Source organism: Lates calcarifer, linkage group LG15 (assembly GCF_001640805.2).
Source record: "Lates calcarifer isolate ASB-BC8 linkage group LG15, TLL_Latcal_v3, whole genome shotgun sequence".
In the NCBI taxonomy this organism is placed as follows: Eukaryota; Metazoa; Chordata; class Actinopteri; family Centropomidae; genus Lates; species Lates calcarifer.
Window position 1 is genome coordinate 15,589,399 of NC_066847.1, and position 24,003 is coordinate 15,613,401.

Consider the following 24,003-nt stretch of genomic DNA (forward strand, 5'->3'; position numbering starts at 1 on the left):
TCCCATTCTCCAAACAAACAAACAAGGACAGAATGTTTTGACCAAATGTAGACAGTTCGTCTGAGCACAGGTCATTGTATAGACTCTGATCCTGTGAGGCACAGACAGAGCCAGTAGAGGGCGGTAGTGCGCAGTACACCAAACAGTTCTGCCAACCTACCACAGTAGAACAGGGACACTTTAGTTGTTTTTACCCTGAGTTCATCATCTCAGGCAGACTCTCCTTTTATCCTCCAGCAGACATCACTCCATCCTCTGTCATCTGTAACTATCACATAAAGTATTAGAGGCTGTTGTGAAGGAGTCATCAGACTCTACATACTCGGAGGAGTGGAGGGGCTGCCTGGCAGTCCAGGCTCAGGACAAAAGTAGCTCCACGACCTGCAGCACAAACCAGTACGGTGTATGGTAGTCTTCAGGCCACAACAGGGTAAAGCTCCTCAGTGTTGATAGTCTCCTACAGCTGGTGTTGTGGATGAGACAGATCGGATCAGAGAAGAAACAAGAACCATGTTTGAAAACTTCAGAGAGAGACTTCACATGGTCCAGCAGGATTTCACCACCGGGTTGGTCCTCTCTCTGACATGCTGTTACCTGCTGCTTTAGCTAACAAGAAGTAGCTGCGACACAGCTGCCACTTCTCCTATATACCTGTATGGTTAGCTGTGGTTAGCTTAGCTGTTTGTGTGTTAAACCTCGTCATGTAGCCTGATGGACGGACTTCATGATGAAACCGTGCTGGGATCAGATCAGCAGCCACGGTGGCTACAGCTAACTGTGGTCCTGTCTGACAGCCCTGACCTTTATTTATCGAATACAGTGCCTGAACAGGAACCAGTGTTTGGTGTGCTTTATCGTTAAAGTGATGTTTAACTGAACTGAGCAGAGATTCGGTTTGTTTCAGTCCGATCGGCCTCGGTCCTGTTCCTGTGCTTCCTACTTATTACTCTCAGCTGACGATCATGTGATGAAGTGTTTTAGCAACAGGCTTTAAATGGAGGGCAGTGAATACACGGACCTGCCATGTCCATATCCATTCTGTCAGTCACTACAAAGGAAGAACTGAAGTACTGTCAGTGGAGTCCAGTGCATTTAACCAGTGCCGTAATGCAACTGTACATTTATTCTACCTTCTTGCTGAACTTACAGCTTCTCTCTCTCCCTCCCACCAGCTTAAAGACTCTTGGAGACAAATCAAGAGACACCAAAATCAAGAGGAGACCCAGGTCAGAAAACTGCTGTGTGTGTGTGTGTGTGTGTGTATGTGGATTGTAATGTAAGGATATAAAGGTATCACTAGAGAGGTCAAACATTCTTCCACAGCGCCCTGTTCTGAGCCAACACTCACATTAAGTATATGGTAAACATCTTTCTGGAAGTGGCTCTTTCCTTGCTACCACAGATTTTGCAGGAAATAAGTGTCCAGGGGGTAAAAATAGCAGCACTAACACCTGTTTGTCTCCACTGCATGGGTTACAGTAAAAGATGTGCACCTCCTCCTGAACTGTATCGATGCTCACATTATTCAGAAGTGACAGTGCTAATCATTGATACTGATTCTCCTGTTTGTTGTGCAGGTTTGAAGAAAGCCTTCCTCATTTCAGTGCTGGACTGGAAATCCTCAGCAGGTCTCTGCTCACACAAACACTCAGGCAGTGTCTAAACAGCTTTGGTGTATATGAATATAATGATCTATATAAAATGTGTTTCTGTAGGTATGAGGAGAATTGGTTTCTGCTCCACAAAAGAACTAAAGACTGTGCTCAGGCTGCAGAGGTAGGATCAGTTCTCTGTTCTGATAGATCAGATACCATCAATGATATCAGTAATGATTAACAGTATACACTGTTCTGTGGTGGGTGGTGTGCTTGTGTTAATGGATGCCTGAATATCTGATGTGGATAATTTCAGCAAACAAACAAGTGAAGTGATGCTGAAGATTGGATTTCTACTCAGAACTTAGTATTTTAGAGAAACACACATCTGCACAAACCTGAGCTGAAATGATTGATGAGTTGGCCAAACTACAGAAGTTTAATTGGCAACTATTTTAATTATCAGTTACCTATTTAAGTAATGTAAGTATCTGCTGCTCTCCTCTGTATTATATCACTGTAAAGTTTATATCTTTACTGTAAAGTTTATATCTTTACAGTGACAAGACATATGAAGATGTCACTGTTGACTGCATGAAAACTGCAAAGAGCAACCTTCACTATTTACCTCCATGTTTTAGACCAAATGCATAATGTAAAGCAGCAGATAGTGAGAGTAACCGTTAGTTTTAACCCTAAGAGCAGCAAAATATTTCAGTTGTCACCCACATTGCCATGTTGAAATCAATAATAGCCGAGTCTGTGCGAGCTGTTTCTATCCAACTCAAACAACGTGTTAGAGGTGTCAGGTTTTTTGTTAGGGAGAAGATATTTGGCCAAACTTTGTGAGATAGTGAATGAAAGAATGGTGAGTCTGGTGCTGGGTGTTGCTGCAGCTTATGTTTGTAGCAGCCGTTGTCTGTGCTCTGTCTTACCCCCACTCCTCTGTGCGTTTGTTAGGCAGTAGATGGGGACATAGTGATGCTCTCAGCACACTGGGAGAGAAGAAGAGCAGCTCTGACTCAACTACAGGAACAACTGCAAAGTTTACCAGCCTTTATCAGTGAACTTGATGCTATCACTGCTAACATAGGTATGGAGCCTGCTTCATTTCTTCTAATAAAGCCAGTAGCCCAACACATGTAGCACACACATACTACACAGATCTTGGCAGAGTTGTCATCATTCTGTACCTTTCTGTCACACTACAGTGCGCTTTTAAATATAGGTTTAACACAAGCAGCTGTCTAACCTCCACCGGTAAACACAGAACACAGCTCTGGGTATGGCTGGCAAGGGAGACAGACGAGAGAGGTGCACATCAACGCAGCACATTGATTACTGTTACTGTTATTTGCTGACATGAAACTTGGGCCCTATGCATCTAGTATAGTGAGCATATAGGGCTGCCCGGCTCTGCGTACGACAACTTCTACTCATTTGACATAAATCACAGTGGAATTTGCTTGTTTCCTTGCCTCTGTTACTTCTTAGAAAAAAAAAAAAACCTGTTGAAGTAATTATCTAACGTACAAGTACAGTTTTCACACAGATCCATCCATGTGTATAATAACGTGTGCAGTATCATAACTGAGTGGTGGAGTCATGGACAGGTGCACATTCTCTCCCCTCTGATTCACAAGCCCCAGCCTTTGTCAATGGGACATGACCATGTACATGAAAATGACAAAACAACTGGTGGTCTACTACGACCACAAGAGGGCAGTAATCTACAAGATGCCTCCAAACAGGCAACATCAAATCCTCTGTGGGACAGAGCACTGTTCTCAGATGTCTCAAGCCCCCCTGTGGTATAGATAATGAATGAGTGAATGAAACTTTCTCCCATCTTCTCACATGGACTCTGGAGCTCCGCCAGAGTGACCATCAGGTTCTTGGTCACCTCTCTTAACTAGGCCCGTCTTCCCAGATAGCACAGTTTTGGCTGGGCAGCCAGCTCTAGAAAGAGTTCTGGCTGTTTCATACTTCTTCCATGTAAGAATTACAGAGGCCACTGTGCTCTTGGGAATCTTCAATGCAGCAGAATTAGCTGCATAACCTTCTTCAGATCTGTGCCTCAACACAATCCTGTCTCTGAGCTCTGCAGACCTAATGTCTGATATGCACTGTCAGCACTGTCCAATCAGTTGAATTTAGCACAGGAGGACTTGAATCAAGGTGTAGAAACATCTCAAAGAACATTCACTGTGAGAGAACTCTGGCTCCTCTCTCACCTCCACAATACTGACCAATTACTGTGGGTGTGGATTTCAGGTCATTGGTATTGGAAATCACATCAACCTAAATACATGTCTATAAATAATTATGCATTGCACATATTTTTGGGTGATAGCTAAACTTAGTGTGTGTTTGTGTGTGTGTGTGTGTGTTCGTGTCTCCAGCTCATTTGGAAGGTGACTTTGAAGAGATGGAGAGCAGACTGGTTTACCTGGAGACTCTGTGTTGTGAGTGTGAACAACAGACGTTCAAACAACATCATATCAACCAGCTTGAAGTTTATAAGAAAAAGAAGAGGTATGAGATGCACTTATCAGTCACTGCTGCTCTTCTGCTCTACTTCTGGTTGATTGTTTGTTTTTTTTTTTTCAAATGACAATTTTTGAATGTGAGCTGTTTCAGCAGATGCTTGAGTAGATTATAGATAGTACCAACTGAACTGTGTCTTTACCCACAGTGCCGAAAACTGTCTGGTACTTAGAGTTGGAATGCATTTCTTAGTCAGACTTTTGTGCCTGCATGTCGGTGACACGTGTTTCCAGGTTTTCTGTCTGTGATGCACAGAACTAACACATACAGTCATGACCATTTTTTCTTTTTCTCCTCTTTGCCATTATCAGGTAATTTGTATGTCTTAACTGATAACTGATATTTTTCATTTATGACCTATGCTGGTTGACAGGAGAACACGATACTCTGTTTAGTCAGAGAGATAGAGTGACATAATGCTAATTTGTGTGAGTATGTTTGTGTTTTAATTGGAACTTGTTTGTTTGTCTCATAACAGGAGGGAGCTGGAGGCACTGGAAGGTGAGCTGCTGTTTGGTCATCTGTGCAACACACCGTTGTGATTACTGCACATCACTGACTACGTTACCAACTTATTACAGTGCTGTGAAAAAAACTTTTCCACTTTTGTAATTTCTCTGTCATTGAATATTTGTCATAATAAATGGTATTGGATGTAGAGTCAAAATGTAACAGACAAATAGACATTTGTTTTCCAACAGTTTTTCCTTTAGTCATCATTAATACACTGAAGTTAGGTGGTTGGGGACATATGTCAGTGTAAATCCATTCATTATGTCTGGTGCCTGTGACACGATGGCGATGAGCGACTGGGATACTGATTGGCATCTTAATATTCTGAATGATAGTATGACATAAAGAAGGCAGCAGCAGACACACTGATTGATACTGCTGTTAATTGTATGATATGAATCACTGTAGAGATTAGAGGGTATACGAAAACCTTTCTTCTTTGTTGTAGCGGAGCTGAATTCTGAGCATGCTCAGAAAGTGGCAGAGCTGGAGCAGGCCATGCAGCAAAAACTGAGAGAACGACAGAAAGTCTATGAAGAAGCCTTTCACCAAGATATGGAGCAGTACCTGTCCACTGGATACCTACAGCACAGAGGTAAGTCACTGTAAGTTATAGCATGTATGTTTTACTTGCTCTAATTATTAGCCAATAAAATCATCAGTGGAAATAGAGATTTCTCAGGTGAGTTAAAATGGCAGAGATTTTCTAACTAAAGATGCATCCCCTTTCCCTGTTGGCATTCATTCACACTAAGCTGCTGCTTTTCAAAACAAATCCCCAGGTGTGAGAACAACAGTCCTGTGATGGGCAAAATTGTACTCAAGTAAAATGACTGTTACTTTGTGAGAACAAAATATATGTGTGTATAAAATCAGCAAATCAGATAAACATGCATCATGTCTATTATGTTAAAAGGTCCATATAAAGATTTCTTGTGTTTTTAACTACTGATAGATCCAGTACACATGTCACATACCTCCAGTAAGTCCCAGTTCCCATCACAGACACCCACACATCAGGTGTGAGCCCAGCACATCCAGGTCTCTTCAAACAAATGAAATGAGCACAGTAAGATTACAGATAATTAGGCCACTCCTGTAGTCTTACAGTTGAAGAGTGATTAGGAGTGTGTCTCCATCTGTTCATGGCTGTACGGCTGGTGCACGCTTGGCCAATTCCAGAGTGACTGAGATTTATAAAACAGAACCGTGCACACACATACTTTATGAACTGATATGTCTGCCTCTGTGGGTGGACACACAGTTTTAGTCCTTAGTCACCAAAGCCTTTGTAGTGTCACTGACGTATTGTTCTGCTTCTGTTGATCATGACCGCACCGCTATTTAATTGTTTTTTTTTAATTGAACCATGTATAAATATGACTTTCACTAATATACATTTCCGTAGTCCTGTGTTGTAAAGTCTTATTCAAAGCATCTGTTTCTGAAAATCCTTGATAAATGTACATATGATATGGTAACATATATGTTGGCAATGTCAGATAGCAGTCTTATTCTAAACTAGCAAACCCTGAATGAGTTTGACCTTGAAATGAAACAGTTGTCATCAACACTCAGAGTTCAGTTTCACATTTCTTCACCTTTAGGAAATCAATAGTCTTATTTGTCACTGTATTCATTGAAGCTGTTAAAGAGTCATCAGAAGTCCTGTGTTTTATACTCCTCTCTATTGATATTGTGAGGAACGAATCTAACGTCTGAACATTTGATCAGAGTCATGACGAATTCAACATGTCCGATGTGTTTTTGATTATAGGTCATAAAATTAGCTTGCAGGCTCTTTGCTGCTGACAGCTGGAGTGGTGTTGTGCAGAAGACCATGATGATAATTCAGTGCAGTATGAAGATAAATAGGCATGTGGTGCAGTGTGGGTATTGGGACAGGCCCAGAGTGAAGGAGGCAGCCATGTTTGCCATCTGCTTTCTGCGGCTACAGCTGAAGAAAACTAAACAAAACAATCACTCACCTAAAGAAAGGTTAATTGTATATAATGCTTAAGAGTGTGTGTGTGTGTGTGTGTGTGTGTGTGTGTGTGTGTGTAGAGCCAACAGGAGCTGATGTGAGTGTTCTAGATCAGATGACAGTAACTAACATATCAGACCAGGAGGCTCTGGATGACTTCCTGAACTCCACCGGTGATGACATCAGTACTGGCTCATCACTGACCTCAGGTAACCCCAACTCGCTTATTCATCCTGAAGACCCAGACACATACAGTAGCTGCTAAGATACTGAATGTTGCATTTTGCTGGCTTATAAAGTATATGGCTAATTTGTTGCTGTGCTACTGGCCACCTGATGAATGTAAGTGTAAGCGTGTAGCTCTGCTTCTGTCACAGGGTCTTTAGCTACTAGATCACCAGCCAGTCAGTAACTTTGTCAGCTGAACATTCAGATCCTCTCTCTGGACAGGACATAAATTCTGGGAGGATTGATTAGTGTGACAGGTTGAACTAAATGATATTAGGTCCCCAGGTGACATTAGGGCAGAGTGAAGCATCTATTGTCTTCTCTAACAGGTCCAGACCTTGAGTCCTGCTCTTCTGGATCTTCAAGAGGCCAAATGAACCAAGCCCCTCCCACAAACAACCAACCATCCAACCAGAGCGCAGTATGGGAGCGAGAGGAGGAGGTGGCCAGTGAGGAGAGTGATGAACCTCTGGTGCAGTCAGATGAAGAGGATGTTCAACTAGATATGTCACTGGTTGGCCTGCAGGATGTTAGCACAGTAAAGGGCTCTGATGACAGTGACTCGACAGGGGACCTGCCCTCTGGGTAACTTAGCAACCAGGATCTTGACACTCCTCCTTGAGTACTGGAATACTAACTACTGTTAACCCTCAGACATACCCCTCTGGTGTCCTCTGCTTTGACTTGACACAGCTCTCATTTCCAGCCAATATGATCTACCACTTTACTGCTTCTTTCCTCTGAAGACTGAGGTCAAAAACTGCTGTTTTCAGATGTGTGAAAATGCCCTCAACACAAATGCTGAATTTCTCTATGGTTGGGACTTGACGTTAGAAAATGTGGTCAGAGTTAGTAAAGCTGACTAACTGAGTTGTTATTGATTCACAGTTAACCCAAATAAAATGAATTAGTTTGTGATCACTGACAGAAAACCTTCTTCATGAATAGAGCCAAGTCAGTGCAACAGAGTGAATGCTTGACATTCATCCTTTGATATAAGACTTCCTCATCTAGTCAGGGACATGAGATTATATTAATTGTCTAAGGCCTAAATTTGGCCATATAGCACCTTGGCAGTCACAAGCTACAACAACTTCAAATCGTTTTAGGTTGGGGCAAATCTCCCTCTAATAAATCTTATATGTGGCAAGTCAGCATATTTCATTTCTGACTGTTTAAGCCCTCAATACTCAGATTTATTGTACCTTGTATTTACCTTTGTACTCGCAAATAAGCAAAGAGCAGCTAATTACTGCAATAATACTGTCTGAGGAAGCAGCTGCAGTGAATGAGACCATACTGTAGCCGGTGCCTCTGTCCATCATCTGTAACAGAAGAGTCTGGATGTACTGGTCAGCTTTTGAACAGGAAACACGCTGAACTGTCCTGCTTCAAGTCTAGACAAGAAATATGGAACGACATATTTCTCCACCAGATCTCCAAACTGGCAGTCAACAGTTCCTGAAGGATAAGGCTGGTGATATTCTGTATTTTTCTTATTGTAAACAAATGCCATGAAAACCAACAGTGAGGTGATCCCAATCACAAGTTTTGTGAGGCACCAAAACACAGTGAAGCTGTTGATAATACCATGAGACAGGATTTTACAACAGTGCAAGTTATCATGTTGATTGTTAAGTTCCTCTCTATTGTGACGATTGCCAGGTAAACAGTAGAATACCCTCTTCACTTCATAATTTACCACAGACAGGGAAGGCAAATCAGGAAGCACTGAGAGATAAATACAAAATAAAGACAAATACATTGTTGCTTTTAGTCTTTTCATTGAATTTGTTGACAGTAAGAAAAATGTTGAATAACACCGGACTTATCCTCTAACATTTCTAAATTGTTGTTTATGATTATGATTTGTTTAATCATGACTATGAGTAATGTTTATCTGACAATTAGATGAACAAGTCTGTCTTTGTAACCTGACCTGAATAAAAACTGTGTTATTTATCTGTTGTCTCATCAGGTTTATTGTAGAATGCTTTTAACAACCTGGCCTTGTGTATGAGAGAGAGAGCTGACGTGCACACATCTCAAATCTCAACAGTGTGTCTGCAGATGTCCAACACGGAGACCAAAACAAACCTAAACGTACAGGTATAAAAGACACTGTCCCACAAACATATCTGAGTGAGACCCTTTCCATGCTCACCTATATGCAGTCTGAACAAGGAGAAATATGGGAATAGAAATAGAGCAGTGGAGGTTGTCATGGCAACACATTAATGTGCATTGTGTAAAAATCACTTACTGAATTATCACATACAGATAATGTTTGGGATATAGTGTGAGAGAATATACTCTATTTATGTAGTTACACTGGTGAGTATCTCAGTATATAGGCATATATGTCAATCACAGACACAACACACAGTTACGCTGCTGAAGCACTTTTAATGATCATTAGAAACGTGATTAGCAAAGACTGACATGCACTGCACAGGTTAGTGCTTGTGGAAGGGATAGGAAAAATGAAGACAATTACGAAAGGTTATTATGATCCTCCACAGCTACAAGAGAGTTGTAAATAGTAGTCCTCATCCCATACAAACTATAAGAGCTTTTATTTTGTAAGATACTAAGCCACACTCCATTGATAGTATATTGTGTACTCCTACTTTAAACTGCAGTGTAATACACACAGACCTGCAGTAAATCCTCCTCTGTGAAGGTTGTGTTCAGTTTAAACGTGAGTGATCATTCTGGAGGAGGTTGTCTGTGCTGCTGTTGAACTGCAGTGTATTATACCGAGAGCAGTTCATGTTATTTAGCCTCCCCTCACTGATATGAAGGGGGTGGTCAGTACAGTGTACCTAATAAACTGGCAACTCAGAGTGTATGGAATTAAGTTGTTTTAGTTCTGACAGTCATAACAGTAACAGAGTATTCAGAGTACATTATGTAACCTGGAGTAAACTGCAAGGTGCAAGATAATTATTTAATTACTTTTCGATTTCTAATTTGAGATTTCTGTAGCTTCCAGTACCTGGATATATTTGGACTGTTACCACAGAGGAAGCTGTTATTATAATTCATTGCTTACAATAGACAATCACAACATGGCTGGATATATTCTCCCTAAAGATAGATCAAATTAGGAGAAGGTGGATGTGTTTGTCCTGGTTCTATCCTTTTATCAACTTATGGTTTTTGTTGTAGCAGCCCCTCACTCCCTTCCATACTCCACATGTTTGCTGCCCTTTGCAGGGCCTCTTTTTACAGGTGACCGTCCCTCGGTGACACACACACAGGCTCTGGCAGTCAGCGTCGGCGTAGAATTTCTCATCAGAAGGAATGTACTGGCCATCAAAGCGGCAGCCGCACTCAGCCAGTGGCACACAGCGTTCCTGGAAGGTCAGAGTCAGCGGTCAGGACAACCTCACATTAGTGCAGTGCCAGCAGTCACATCATTACAATGCTCACTGCAGCCTTTACATGTGCAGTGAATAAAATGTTGGGAGTAAGAGTCCTGTTTAGTTTTTCAAGTAAATAATCAGAGACTATAACTCTAATGCTGCCTGTGCATCCCAGAATCCAGCTTTCCATGTCAGGCTAACAGGACAGAAGGGGACAACCTGCACTTTGGAGTAGAGGATGTGATCCTTGGTTATTAGAATGTGTGTGCAACATTCTACCACTGCCCTGATTTTCATAATAAAACACATACTTATGCTATTTGTTCATTCAAGTTAAATTCCATACATTTGTGAGAAGGCTTTGAAACATTTACTCAGAGAAATGAAGAGTGTGAATGTGAAGAGACTGACTTTTGTGGGGGGATGAAGGAATGTGGACTTATAACCTCTGTATTTTTTATACATTGCTGGTTGCCCTGGTTCCCTTGAGCAACATACACATACTCAGAAAAATGAATCACCTTATAATAACAAATATATCAGGTGGATGAACAGAGTAGGTATCAGAAAATGAGGAGTGGAAATATTAGAAAAAATAGTAGTAGAAAAAATAGTAATAGTTACAGCCTGTTAACTCTAGCACACCTTATTTTTCACAACCATCCTAATCCAAATACTCCAGGTCCAGGTTCAAAACTATTAAGCTGATGATCTTAAATGATTAATATGATATGACTGAAAGTCCAGCTGGGAGAACACCTCTCCTGAAACTGACTTGATGTGATCATCTAGAGAGAAGAGATCTCTCTGTTGGAACTACAGAAACACTCTGATTGTACAATGGTGATACAGAGTGGAGCGTCTTCCCTCACAAATCTCACAGATCTTTGGCAGAGTACAGACAGCAAAGTACATTAACCACACAATAGACCAGTTCAGTTTTGGCATGTCATCAAGTTATGCATAGAGTTAATGTTGATTGTTGACAGTTGATATGATCTCCTGCTGGTGACCATACACAGCTCTTTGCTAATGATAATTAACCTCAGTGTCTGAGTCAGTCATGGGTGTGCCCAAAACATTTTTCACAGTTCTGCAGCACTGTCCACAGTGGACAAGACACAGTTCAGTTCAGTAAAGAAAGGATGGAATTTGATTGTTATTCATTATTTTCCCTCCATTAAAATGTGTCTCTGGAGAAACTGATTATTTAAAAGAGAAGATAAAGTAACAGCAAGGTTAAAGTTGCATGTAAGTCAAAGAGGGCAGGACTGTGTGGAGGATTACCTCACTCAGCACGTAACCAGGGTTACACACACAGCCCTCACTGGGTGGGATTTTACAGTTGTTCCGTGAAGACAGAGAGGTGCAGCTGACTGGACAGCCAGGAGCGATGACACTGTACATACTGTGGGCTGGACACCTCATCCCTGAGAATGAGAAAAAGAGTGCAAAATTACTTCCAGGAGAGACATGGAAAATGTGTGTCATTAAACAAATATTTAACCATTTACTGCTTCTCCACTCACTATTACTGTGGCTTTTCACCTCATCTTTATTTGTGGCTGTTTATAACAGCTGACACTTTTACCGTCTCATGTGGTCAACACTTCGTACCCTTCACTCCTCTCTTGTCTGACTTGGACCTTAGTAACAGCAGGAGTGTCAGCACTCTGTATTGGTTTGTAGCTGCACTGAAATTTTACTCTGTCATTTGAATTCCAAGGTTTACATGGGTTGTTTGATATGATCACTGGAAATGTTAACATTCTACACACAATGTTTTTTTTTGTTTGTTTGTTTTTCTGAATTGTGTATAATAAAATGATAATACTAATTAATCTAAATATGTCCATAGACAGTTGCTTGTGTTCCTTCAGATGAGGCGACAATAGGCAATAGGTTCCTCATTTACAAACAATCCAGGATGCATGGAACTCAGTGTCAGTGTCATGATAGCTTCATTTTCAGTTTCAGTATTTAGAAAATGAGCAACTTGCTGAAAACCAGTCAAAATCCTCTTCAAGGTCAATTTGTACACAGCACCTTTCCTCACATTTCCAAATATTTCTACCACATGCCTGTATTAGCCTGTCAACTGTGGTTAGCTAACAAGTAAACATCATTGTCTCCATGGTACAATGTATGGTTGATGATCTGAGTATGTTCTTCTAAACAAATAAATAAAGGTTTTTTTTTCCAAGACTGGGCCTGACTGATTATTGTCATGGACAGGGGTTAACATCCTCCATCATCTTTGACCACCTGTTCCATCTCCATGACAACTGAGCAAACTCCATCTACAGAGAAAGGCCATGAGATGTTGCTGGAAGCTTTGTAAACACAAAGTAGGACTTAGTGTGTTTGTCAAGCTGCTGTTTCTAAGATCAAGAGTGAACTTTCACAGCTAAGTGTGTAATTAGTATTCATCACTCTGTGTTGGTCCAATCAAAGAACAATCGTATCATCTGTAAGGGAGGGCTGGGGAAACACACACACATTACACAACACTTACAGCAGAACTGCCTTGTCCTCCATGACTTCACACAGCCGCCCTGTCTCTGACACTCTTCCACATAGTCACTGATGATGTCACAGGCCGCTTGCTGTTTCCCTTCAAAGAGGACCATGTCGTAGATGCAGTCGGCGCGGTACTGCTTGGAATCTAGTAGGTTTACACAGCCAGCCAGGGGCCCGTCCTCCGCTGTTATGATATCACAGACTGATGTGTAACTGGGTGGCTTGAAGTCAGGGGGGAAGGGCTGAGCACAGTCATCACCTGGCAGCAGAAAACCAACAACCACATTATCAAAAGCATTATACATCACATGCACATTTGATTCTTACAGTGAGACTCAGATATAAAACATGGATGTCTTCAAACACCCAATAACAAACCACTGTTAGAGAACAACTGACATGTACAAATTAACTGTGTATAAATTTATATTCTGTACATCTAATAATATGCAGCAGGTCATTCACTGACACCTCCTGTCCTTGTAGTGAGACAAGACCATTCAACACAGCCACTGGCCACAGATTCAGTTCAGTAGAATTTTAATCTGAATTCTTTCCGAACCCTCTTTGTTTTCAGCATTTTTACAGCTGATATAATCGGCCATTGGTGTTATTTCAGTCAATGGAAGTAACAGTGACAGCCTCCTGAGATAAGGAACCTGCTGCTGTTTACATCAATCTTTGCTAATAATAAAAGGACAAAAGGAGAAGCAAACCTGTGACCATTTGTGTAGATAGCAACTTTTTTACATGAGGCCTTGAATACTGAACTAGTTTCTGACACTGTGAGTCCTCAGTGCTTTAGAAAGCTTCACCTTACCATCACTATGTATGAGCAACAATTACAGCAAACCAAAACTTTGTTGTCTCAGACAAGAGTGGAAATTCTTTTGTATGGATTGATATGATGTGAGAAGAATATCCTGAGTAACCTAAAATTGTCTTAAGTGTTACACAAATGTTATAAGGTCCAACCACCAAAGACCGCCATTGTGACTTTTACATAAAAGTGCAGCATAGTAATGAAGATAAAAAAAAAAACACTGCATCAGCTGCTTACACTTCCGAGAGCAGCCCTCCACGTCGGCCACCCACTGGCTCACTCCAAACTCGTTGGCGTTGGAGGCCAGTTTCCCGTTGGGCAGCATGAGGTCGTCAGCAGGGTCATCGTTGAGGTTTCCACAAAGACCACAAACTGCACCGTGGTAACTAGTAGCCAGCTCCACCCTCACTGTACTCACAAAGTCAAATGAGACCTTTAACAAGGTGGAATGAAAAGGAAAAGTTATAGAAATATGTATTTGGTTTGAGATGTACCTGGTGTTTCAGGTCATTATGTGAACACATTTAAGATGAGGCAATGTGGCTGAAACAACAGTTAGCATTAGAACTTTTTACTGATCAACATCAGCTTTTGTACAGAAGAGGAACAGTGTTTCAGTATAGAGGGGGTATGTATGGCATACATTGAAAACATTTTTCAAAAATGTCAAGAAAATAAAAAAGCTGAGATAAAAATCAGGTCAAGGTTAAGACCCTAACCTGTGTTGTGTGTGTTTATACCTTTAGAAAGTTTGTCTCAATGATGGCCAGTCTGTGTCTCTGATAAACTTGGACCAGTGTGTCATTGTATGAGAATGGTAGGAAGTTTTCAAGCCCGTCCACCTGTGGAACACACACACACGCACAAACACACACTGTCAGTACATGCACTGATGTATGTGTGTTTGGTAGTGGGCTGACTGACAATATGTGAGTGTGTGTGCATATTTCTCACCAGTACTCTGCCTGCGTAGTCGGCTGAAAGTGTATATGTGACACCATAGACTATAACAGTCACCACTTTAGCATATGAAACTCTTTTGTTGCCACGGTTGTTATTCTCCAGGTTGATCTTCAGTTCAGCAAAAGGAGAGAGGAGAAGACAGACAGAAGGAAGGAGAGGAGATATGAGGAAAGGAGACACATAAAAATGATAATTTAATTAGGATCCATTAAATTTCTTTGTTCTGTTCTTTTTCCCACTTTGGGTCAATGTGTGCTTCAACATGTGCAGCAGCAATGGAAGAGAATAAGTAGAGCTTTACTTAAATTAAAAATACTCTATTATAAGTATATGGTCTACATTTCAAAATTTTCCAAAGTAACTGCACAAATGTACTATCAGCCACACCCCTTCACACTGGGTTTCATGTTGCAGTAGTCTACTGATACTTGACAGGAAACAGGAAAACATTACAGAGCTCCAAATTCTGATTACTGACAGTTCACCGACTATCACTGATTTCAATTCCAGTTTCAATTTTGGTCATGAACTGATTAAAGTTATTATTATTTGATCTCATCAAAAACAAACTCATGTGTCATACGTGTTTTCAGTGGAGTACGGATACACAGTTCATGTCATTAATCTGAAATGGCTGTACAGTGTGGTTTCTGGCTGGAGAACTGAACAGCCTGCTCCTTTACTGTTTAGTGTTGTTCTCCCCTCAGCTTACCTCAAAGTGCTTCAGACCTTTAGTATCTCCACACGAACTGGCCAGTTTGTAGACACAGTTTCCTTGGAAGTCAAACTTGCGTCCATCGAAGGTGGTAAAGTGCGGATCTCCGCGGGCAGTGCAGGTTTTAAAGCTGATAGGGTAACAATCTTGGACTCCGTCCACAACATCGCATTTCTCCCCAGGGCGACACCCAACCTGCTCACATTTCACATTTTGTGTTGCTCCATCACACACACACTTCTTCTCACACTGTGAGTCGGCCCAGAACTCCTCACCCGGCAGGTAATATCGGCCCTCATAGTTACAGCCACAGCCCTCCTCCTTGATAACACACCTGACAAAAAACAACAAAATAATCAAAATAATACAGCCTATCTCAGCCAGTAGATATGTAACAGTTGCTATCGAGTTCGAGTATGTTTAATGACTTCTCTGATGCCTGATGAAAATGTTGTACTAACTCTTTTCCACTGAGAACATATCCAGGGTCACAGAAACAGCCCTCCACACAGATCTTAGGACATCCTACTGGCTGAGGACTGCAGGTCTCTGGACAGGCTGTGCCACACACCTTGTACTGGCTGTGGGCAGGACATAGAACAGCTGGAGACACAACGGGGGGGGGGTGTTAGAACAGACAGAGAGGAGGGGATGAGGCGTTGTATTGACAGTCTGGAGGAAGTGTCTCCCCCTCTGTGTGGGTTCTTAAAGGAACCAAAACTGGATGAAAATAGCTTCAGATGCAGGTGTGGTCCTGGTCCTCTTAGAACAGGACAACATCCAGATGAGGTGGTGTTACACTGCTTACTGACTGATTGTCCTTAGATTGAGAAAGACTGTATCAGCGTCTCCTCTATCAGTAACCAGAAGGTTTTATGACATTTGGCAGCCTTTTCTGTCTTATTTCTAAATCTGGATAAATCTCTATTAATGTGGATAATATTACAGGTATCTTCCCTTCTCTGGCATTTTCTTTTCTTTTTATTGCCCTTGGTATTCAAAAGTATTTATGTATGGGACAGAAACAGGGAGAAATAGATTAATGCTCAGGGAAAGGATCGGGATTAAACCCTTCACTTTGTCAGAGCTATGAGGTTATCTGAAAATACTGCACACAATGGCAAATGATGATAAGTGACTGACTCAATGTCTGTCTGTAGTATATCAGTCTATATAGATCTACTGTATGTAACTCACAGCAGTTGGCCAGTTCTCTCCATGGCGACACAAGCGCTCCAGCTTCCTGGCACTCTGCCAGGTAGCCGCTCAGGGCATCACACAAGACCTCATGCCGTCCCTCATTGATGCAGACATCATACAGACAGTCTGACACAAACTCTGCTACTGGCACACTACCATGACAGCCAGAGAAAGGTCCCTTCTTATCACTCAGGATGCCGCAGTACTCTGGACCAGTGAACCTGAGGAGCAACAAAGAAGAAAAGATGGAAATATCTGAGGTTTATTGTCAGTTCACTCACATGAGAACACAGTCCTCACTAAGACTAAGAAAGTACGGTAGATTGTATCAGTCCAGTTCTCAGATCTTTACCCTGGTTTCCTGTCTGTCAGAGAACTGATTTCAATGTTGGTTCATAAAGCTCTGAATGGTTTAGGGCAAAAATATATTTCTGATCTGCTGCTACGTCATGAACCATCCCAACTCCTCAGGTCATCTGGAACTGGTCTACCCTCTGCCCCCAGAGTCAGAACTAAACCTTGAAAAACAGCGTTCAGTTTTTATTGTCCTCCCATCAGAGAACTGCAGGTCTGCTGCAAGAAGAGGTTGGTTTCTTATTGAGACAGGACAGATGGACTGAAGTTGTCAAGGGAAATGCAAAAGGGGTTTAAATGACTAATAGACTTTGTTAATACACTACAATAGACTCTGGTGTCCCAGCTTTACTGAATACTCTTCTGCAGTCAGATTGGTAGGTTAGCGTTTGATATTGTTTGAAATGTGTGCTTTGTGTTTTGTAGAGCCTCTTAGTGTCCCAAACTGTAGCTGTGAGATTCATCAGGTCAAAATTTCAGTTTGTTCAAAACACCCATCATTCTCACCTGTGCTCTGTTTTTCATGCTAATTGTCATATTATGATTGAATGCTAGCACACTAAAGTAGACTCTTTAAAGTAGTATATATCTTGCATACCCCTGAATTTAATCTAAAAAACACACCCCCTCATCCCCTAAATTCTGTCCACATCTTAAAAATATAACAATGACATCTATAAAGGTGCTGGTTATTACCTGAGTCACTACCAAACTCAGCATTACATATCATTACCTTATTCGGTTCTCCTCAGAGCACTGAGGACACACCCCGTCACAGAAATGGTAGCAGAATGGGTCGCCATCAGGGATGCTCCACGTCTCTGCCCAGTCTGTCACATTAGCAGCTGTGCTGCCTCCAGAGGTTGTCAGCTCATCCTCCTTGTTGCCATTGTAGTTTCCACAAAGCCCACCAACATTACCATAGTAACTGCTGCTGATGGACACCATGGCAAGTGTGGACCAGTCAAAAGTGACTTCAATGCCAATGTCACTCTGCAGTATTCCTTTTATTCCAGATGCTATTATGGAGATGCTACCGTCTTCAAGAATGACAGGAAGTTTTGTCTTAATGCCATTGATCTAAAGAGAGAGGGGAGAGAGTGTGTGTCTGTTGGATATATTGATTACAATAACATCAACTAGAAATTTTGAGTTGGTTGTGAAAGAGAAGACAAATTCAAATACAATTCTACACCATAACCAGGTCTGTTCAAACACGATGCCCTAATTCAGAGGTAGCTGAAAATATTTAAGGCAAACAAAGCAGTACAGGTGAATGTACCATACACCACCTGTTGGTGCCTCTGTACATTACAGATGAAAAACAGGTGATTCTCACTCGCTTCAATACCACTTGGGAAACAGAGAGAAAGGAGTCCGCTCAGTGACTAGGTTAAGCTAAGTACCTTCTTACACCTTCCATTAGTGCCAGTCATTTCCCAAAGCATGGAGCCATATTTTGACTTTCCAAAATGCTGCTGAATTGTTCAACCAAAACACACATCTGCATTTATGTCAGTGGTGGAAATATACATTCTTTTTGTTTGTTTGTTTCTGACTAAGACATTCAGGCTCAGTGTGCTGAAACACACTGAGGGTAAACCTCTCACATCACAGGACAAAAAGCTAAATTGCTTTTTTGGCTGCGAAATATCTCCATGTCTGACACAACCAATGAGACAACATGAGTCTCCTTTATTCTATGTTGTGTAAATGCACTGTCTGAAGTATTGTTGTCTCATGATTTTTCTATTGTTTTTATTTCAGCTTTCCTGTGAAAATCTAATACTCAGTAATATGTCATTGACTTTGGCAATAATATAACATCAGTATAAATATCAAGATTAATATTAAAAACTAAAACTGTACGTGTACTAGAGATGACCCAAACTGATCCTAAAGACCAGTATTAGCTCTAAAATTGACCCAGACATATTTTTCCATTTATTACTGAGCCTTTAGGTTTTCACCATGGATGCATTAGTTTTCAATCCAAATAACACCCTGTCCATGCTCAGGATAAATTGGTTTATAAAAGGATAATTGGATATTTTCCATGTGTTGCTAATTTGTTTTTAGTTTCCTGTCTGATTGTCCAACCAATTGGCAGTGTTGACACAGTCTGTGTTGTTAAGTAAGACCCACCAATACGCTGCCTCTGTAATTAGGGGACGATGGGACGGATATATGGTGGCCCATCATCTCCACAGTGACTGAACGCACAAAGGAGCCTTCAGAGTTCCCACGGAGCTCATTCTTGGTGGTCACAGTTACCTCTGGCAGGGACGGATCGAGACCTGACCAAGTCAGAATAATTCAAGTTAATGTTGGTGTATCAGCTTTCTGACAACTGCATGATATGTGTATGTGCAGTGTTTTATTTAACAAGCTGTGACTGTGTGGATGGGATGGTGACTCAGGCAAAGGCTGACTGTGGAATAATGAACACTTCCCACCCTCAACAGTCACCATCTTGGCTACACAGTGGAAGCTGAGGGACCACCACTTTGCCTACAAATAGACATCTCGCTGTTAGGTTATTGCAAACCTGTGGTGTTGACGAGGATGTAGGTGCAGGTTCCCTGGAATGAGTAGCTCAAGCCGTCAAATGAGGTGTAGTGTGGGTCACCGAATGCCCAGCATAAGGCTTTAGAATCAGGCACACACTCTCCTTGGTCTTCTACTACCTCACAGTGCTCCTTCACCCTGCACATAACCTCAGCACAAGGGTCTAGAAGACACACACACACACACACACACACACACATACACATATGTTGTGTTATTCAATCATTGTTTAAGTTTACAAATGAAATACACAGATGTATTGCATCTGTGGCCAAACCCAAAAGTGATGTCACAAAGTAGGTATATGACCTGTGGAGTAGCAGCCAATCACTCCATCCTTGTTGCGACACTCCTCCCCCTCCTTGCAGCTTGTAGAGCTGCAGCTGTATTGTCCAGACTGGCAGGTACAGCTCTCTGTACAGTCCTCCTGTAATACTGATGTCCCCGACTGAAAAGAGTCACTGGGTATTAGAATACGCATAGAGCTGTTTCGTTATTTACCGCCATTTTGCACACGACATCAATTCACCCCATTTCTGATATGATCTTTCATTCTTTAAAAAATATATTTTTTTGTGTCTTAATTCAGCAGTACACAGGGGAAACACATTAATATAGAGAGATGTAAATTGCATGACGTGTATGTACCTTTAAAATGAACATGGGATTTAGCAATTGTTTAATTTTGGAAAGAAGTTACAGTTTTCAATAACAGATGTAAACCACAAGCAATTTGTTTTGAATTGAATTCAGGAGCACTACAACAACTAACAACCACACTAGATACTGATGTACTTAATAAGCATTTTGACAATGATGGTATATCTATATGTATAGGCATATGATGATTACCTTATAATACTGTCCATCCACCACACAGCCACATTTCTCCACAGGAACACATTGGACTCCATCGGACATGAGGCCTTCGTCACACTCGCAGCCCTCCTGGCACACAGGGCAGGCCCCTGCCTGCTCCAGAGAGAAGCAGGTGGAGGTGCAGGTGGAGGTACACAGCTCATAGTGACTTCCTGCTGGGCATGTCACAGCTGCAAGGACAAACAAGGCCAAGAGGCTCAGTGCTGAGAAGGTTTGTTGGGATTTCTGTGGCCTAAAAACCACAGTATTTGTTGCAAATTTTCTGATTTCTGTCTTAGCTCAAAAGCTGCTGGTTTTAATTTAAAATATAATACTGTGCATCATAATATTTCATAATATCCAGATGGCTCTTCTCTTAACCATTGAAAACTTTATTTCAGATCTCTCTTATTGAACATAAGCTAGTTTTAAATGTTAATAAAACAAAATGTATGCTGTATGCTTCACGTATTTAGGTTTCTGGCAAGACAGACTCAGTTTTTAAACCCTTGTGGAACACCAGACTGACAAATTGAAAATCAAAATGGAATTTCTGTTCATCAAATCAAGTTTTTCATTGTGACCACTCTGTAGAAAGCAGACTTGGTGGCCTGGTACTGCTGATACCTGTCAAACTGAATTTACTGTTATTATTACTTAATAATAATAATAGGTATGTAGCTATCCTGAAACAGAGGAATGAACAGCATTAACAAATTAGAAATTTAAAAAAATATGCCAAAATAAAGTATAGTATCCAGCACGTCATTGTCATAGGGTTTATATATTAGACACTTGGAGAAACAATGTGATTTGGGCTTAGAGAGATCTGCGGAGACCAAACATCCCCTCTACAAATAAGTGGTGAGGAGGTGGACAGCGGCTACATCATCAAATCCATACAACAAAAGCTCTCTCATGGTCCCTAAACACCTGCCACCAGGTGAAGACAGCTTAACAGAAGCTTCTCTTCCCATGAAAACTCAAACAGATCAAACTTTCCTCTCAGCTGCTGTAGTTCACTTTTACAGAAGCACCATAGAGAGGATCCTCAGCCACAGTTTGTGGGAGCTGTGTTCCTGAACCTGAACAGAGTGTATGCTAAGTGTTTACACAAGAAGGATAGCAACATCAGTAACCATCCCCTTCCCATAGCTGCTATTATATGGTATTAATATTACCAAGTTAGCTGCTCTTATGTCTTGTTCTTTGGATGTGGATTTGCCTAAGCCCCTGGAGGCATGGCTCAAACCCAATTTTTGCAAGATTCAAATTTCATGGAAGACTGCAGGGCCCCACTGAATCCTCTCACAGTTCTCTGTTAGTTAAGGGCTGTACCTCTGCTAACACAGATAGCATGATCAGAGATTTCTTCCCCAGACTGAGCAACATCTGGCACTAGTTAACATCAATGAGTCAGGTCAGACTTACGACAGAAGTCGTCTTTTCTCCATTCGCGTATCTTGGCGCCAGCTAGTTGACAGGCAGTGACGTAGTTCTGGATGTGACGACACAGGATGTGCTTATCTCCTTGGCCAGAGGACATCTCTCTGTAAACAAACCAGAGACAGTCTTAACACAGAAAGAAAGGAATGTTCCATTTTACTACAGTTTGGATCTTAACTTTGCAGTTTTGTCAGTAATAATAATAACATGACCCTGGCCAGCCCAAATTAATTGCTGTGATACCCTGGTGGGTCAAAGGGAAAACCAGTCAGATGATCAGACAGCAAGACTGTGTGTGAACAACCACAGTAAATACAGCAGGTCAAAGGTTGAAGCAGGAAGTCATGGTACCCCAAAGTGTTCAATATGAAATCACTAAAAACTACACTATGTGATGAATAGTCATATGAATAAACTGTGTTTTAAGAGTTAGACTGTGTATTTTTATTTCATATTTGAGGTCAGTATATTTGAAATTTTAAATCAAACTTGAGTTCCAAATAGTTTGACTAAGCTGTAGTGTATGTAACCTGTCTCATGTCTTTTGTCCTATCAGACTTGATTGCTTTGATCTTAGCATGTAACTTGGTGCATACAGTGTTATTATTACTGATGGACAAAAATGCAAAAATAACTCTTTGATACTGCAGGTATGTACAGATATTTCCTTGCCTGACACAAGCTTTGTAATCAATCGTTGGGTTCACTGTTGAGTGACACCCTGCAAATGGACCGCTCTGGTCTTTGATGATGTCGCAGTCCTTTTTGGCTTTGTCTTCCTTCTGTCCATCTGGCTTAGGGCAGGAACTAGAGCCGCAGCCTGTCTCACAGGTAGTGTTGTTCTGCTTCACTACCCAAGCTGCTGCTATGTCTTCTGGCTTCTCATCGGCTGAGGGCTCTTTACCATTATAGTTGCCACAGAGACCACGTGGTAAGCTGTTATAGGTGGATGGGATTTGCAAGAACACGCCTGACACAGTGTCATAGGTCAGCGTCAGATCAAAGTCAGTTTCAATGATGATGTTGATGCCATTTTGATGTGCTCGCACTTTCCCGTCAGCCAGTGACACAGGAAGGAAGACTCTGATGTCATCAACCTGAGACGCAGAGGAGAGCAGGCACACAGACACAAAGTATGTTCAGATGAGTTGGTACCATATTAGCTCTGCCCCTTTTCAGGAGCTGCTGTGCCCAAGGCTAGCGCACTATTATTTTTTAATAAGGACAGATCATCATGTTCACAAAGTTGCCAACTGAAGTAGAGAGTTATAAATAGACAGCTGTTGACCTTTGATAGATCATATTGGCCCCATCTTTTTTTATTTTGTCCTGTTGAAAACAGTGATCCTCCTTTATGGGAATACACCCTACACGTGTCCAGTACAGAAATATCATACCTTGACTTCCCAAACAACCCCAGTCTCCATTTCGATTTCCACGTCGTAAACCTGGAGCTCCACGTTGCGATAGACATTCCCTTCCTTATCACTTTGCTGCTGCACCAACACAGAGAAGGGTGTCATCCCTCCTTCTGTCTCCTCCACCTCTGACAGCGTGAACACACAGTCTCCCAACAGAGGATACACCTGGAGGATGGGAGGGAGGAGGAGAGGTGGAGAGATTAGAAGACATTTAATGATACAGCAGGACTTCCACTTTGATTGTCCTACAGAAAACATGATGAATCAAGATTCCTCCATGTCGAGATTTAGGTTTGAATGTGATATACCATGTAGTATAAGTGAAGTAAAACATCTAGAAGCTGAAAATCATCAGCACGGTGGACACATTCATTCAACACTACACGCCTTCAACCCAACAACAAGCCAAATAAATATTATAATATACAATATAATATTTGTTTGTGGCAACTCGGTGCCCATGATGGAAATAGTGAGAAATTTTTGAGGAGAAGCAAGAATACCTCAGTGACTAACTGGTGCCTTTAATGGAAACAGGCTACGGTTGCTGGGTATATAGCACCAGTAATGATTCTGGAAACAAAATGACACGACACCAGAATGGCTGAATAAGTAACTGGTAACCTGGTGCTGGTAACAGAGACAGCAGGAGACAACAGACCTGAGATCTGCTGATTTTCCAAGTGGAAACCCAGTCTCACTACTGAAAACAGTCTGATGAATGAGTGGAGTAAGTGGCAGCCTGGTAGCAGTAATGTTTAAGGCCAGGGTGGATGAAATTAGGAAATTAGCTGGATGCATAACTGACAACCTGATGTCTTCAAACAGAAACAGCAGGTTTCCAGAAGTCAGGAGAGAAAAGCTAAGTAAGAGTAACTGCCAACCTAGTTCTGGTGATGG

At 41.5% G+C, this 24,003-nt stretch overlaps 2 protein-coding genes across 2 annotated transcripts in view; one reads left to right on the forward strand and one right to left on the reverse strand.

Annotated features, from left to right (window-relative positions):
• The first annotated feature begins 192 nt into the window (after nucleotides 1-192).
• On the forward strand, nucleotides 193-8,829 carry LOC108876283 (dysbindin-A). Its single transcript, XM_018665682.2, has 10 exons — nucleotides 193-566; nucleotides 1,173-1,226; nucleotides 1,578-1,628; nucleotides 1,716-1,776; nucleotides 2,556-2,688; nucleotides 3,998-4,130; nucleotides 4,621-4,643; nucleotides 5,104-5,250; nucleotides 6,720-6,848; nucleotides 7,197-8,829. Exons 1-10 carry the CDS (start codon nucleotides 511-513, stop codon nucleotides 7,454-7,456), a joined length of 1,047 nt encoding a protein of 348 aa, XP_018521198.1. The 5' UTR covers nucleotides 193-510; the 3' UTR covers nucleotides 7,457-8,829.
• A 424-nt stretch (nucleotides 8,830-9,253) lies between these two features.
• si:dkey-65b12.6 (IgGFc-binding protein) overlaps nucleotides 9,254-24,003 on the reverse strand; it is a 33,666-nt gene continuing 18,916 nt past the window's right edge. Inside the window, exons 20-36 of the mRNA XM_018665677.2 lie at nucleotides 23,080-23,268; nucleotides 22,355-22,779; nucleotides 21,668-21,786; nucleotides 20,231-20,427; nucleotides 19,688-19,826; nucleotides 19,359-19,541; nucleotides 18,956-19,107; nucleotides 17,544-17,890; nucleotides 16,454-16,677; nucleotides 15,718-15,859; nucleotides 15,254-15,590; nucleotides 14,533-14,649; nucleotides 14,319-14,420; nucleotides 13,816-14,011; nucleotides 12,751-13,014; nucleotides 11,523-11,665; nucleotides 9,254-10,226 (exon numbers count right to left, since the gene is read on the reverse strand). Coding sequence (XP_018521193.1) covers nucleotides 10,005-10,226; nucleotides 11,523-11,665; nucleotides 12,751-13,014; nucleotides 13,816-14,011; nucleotides 14,319-14,420; nucleotides 14,533-14,649; nucleotides 15,254-15,590; nucleotides 15,718-15,859; nucleotides 16,454-16,677; nucleotides 17,544-17,890; nucleotides 18,956-19,107; nucleotides 19,359-19,541; nucleotides 19,688-19,826; nucleotides 20,231-20,427; nucleotides 21,668-21,786; nucleotides 22,355-22,779; nucleotides 23,080-23,268 — 3,498 coding nt within the window. The 3' untranslated portion in view covers nucleotides 9,254-10,004. The remainder of the gene's footprint in view (nucleotides 10,227-11,522; nucleotides 11,666-12,750; nucleotides 13,015-13,815; nucleotides 14,012-14,318; nucleotides 14,421-14,532; nucleotides 14,650-15,253; nucleotides 15,591-15,717; nucleotides 15,860-16,453; nucleotides 16,678-17,543; nucleotides 17,891-18,955; nucleotides 19,108-19,358; nucleotides 19,542-19,687; nucleotides 19,827-20,230; nucleotides 20,428-21,667; nucleotides 21,787-22,354; nucleotides 22,780-23,079; nucleotides 23,269-24,003) is intronic.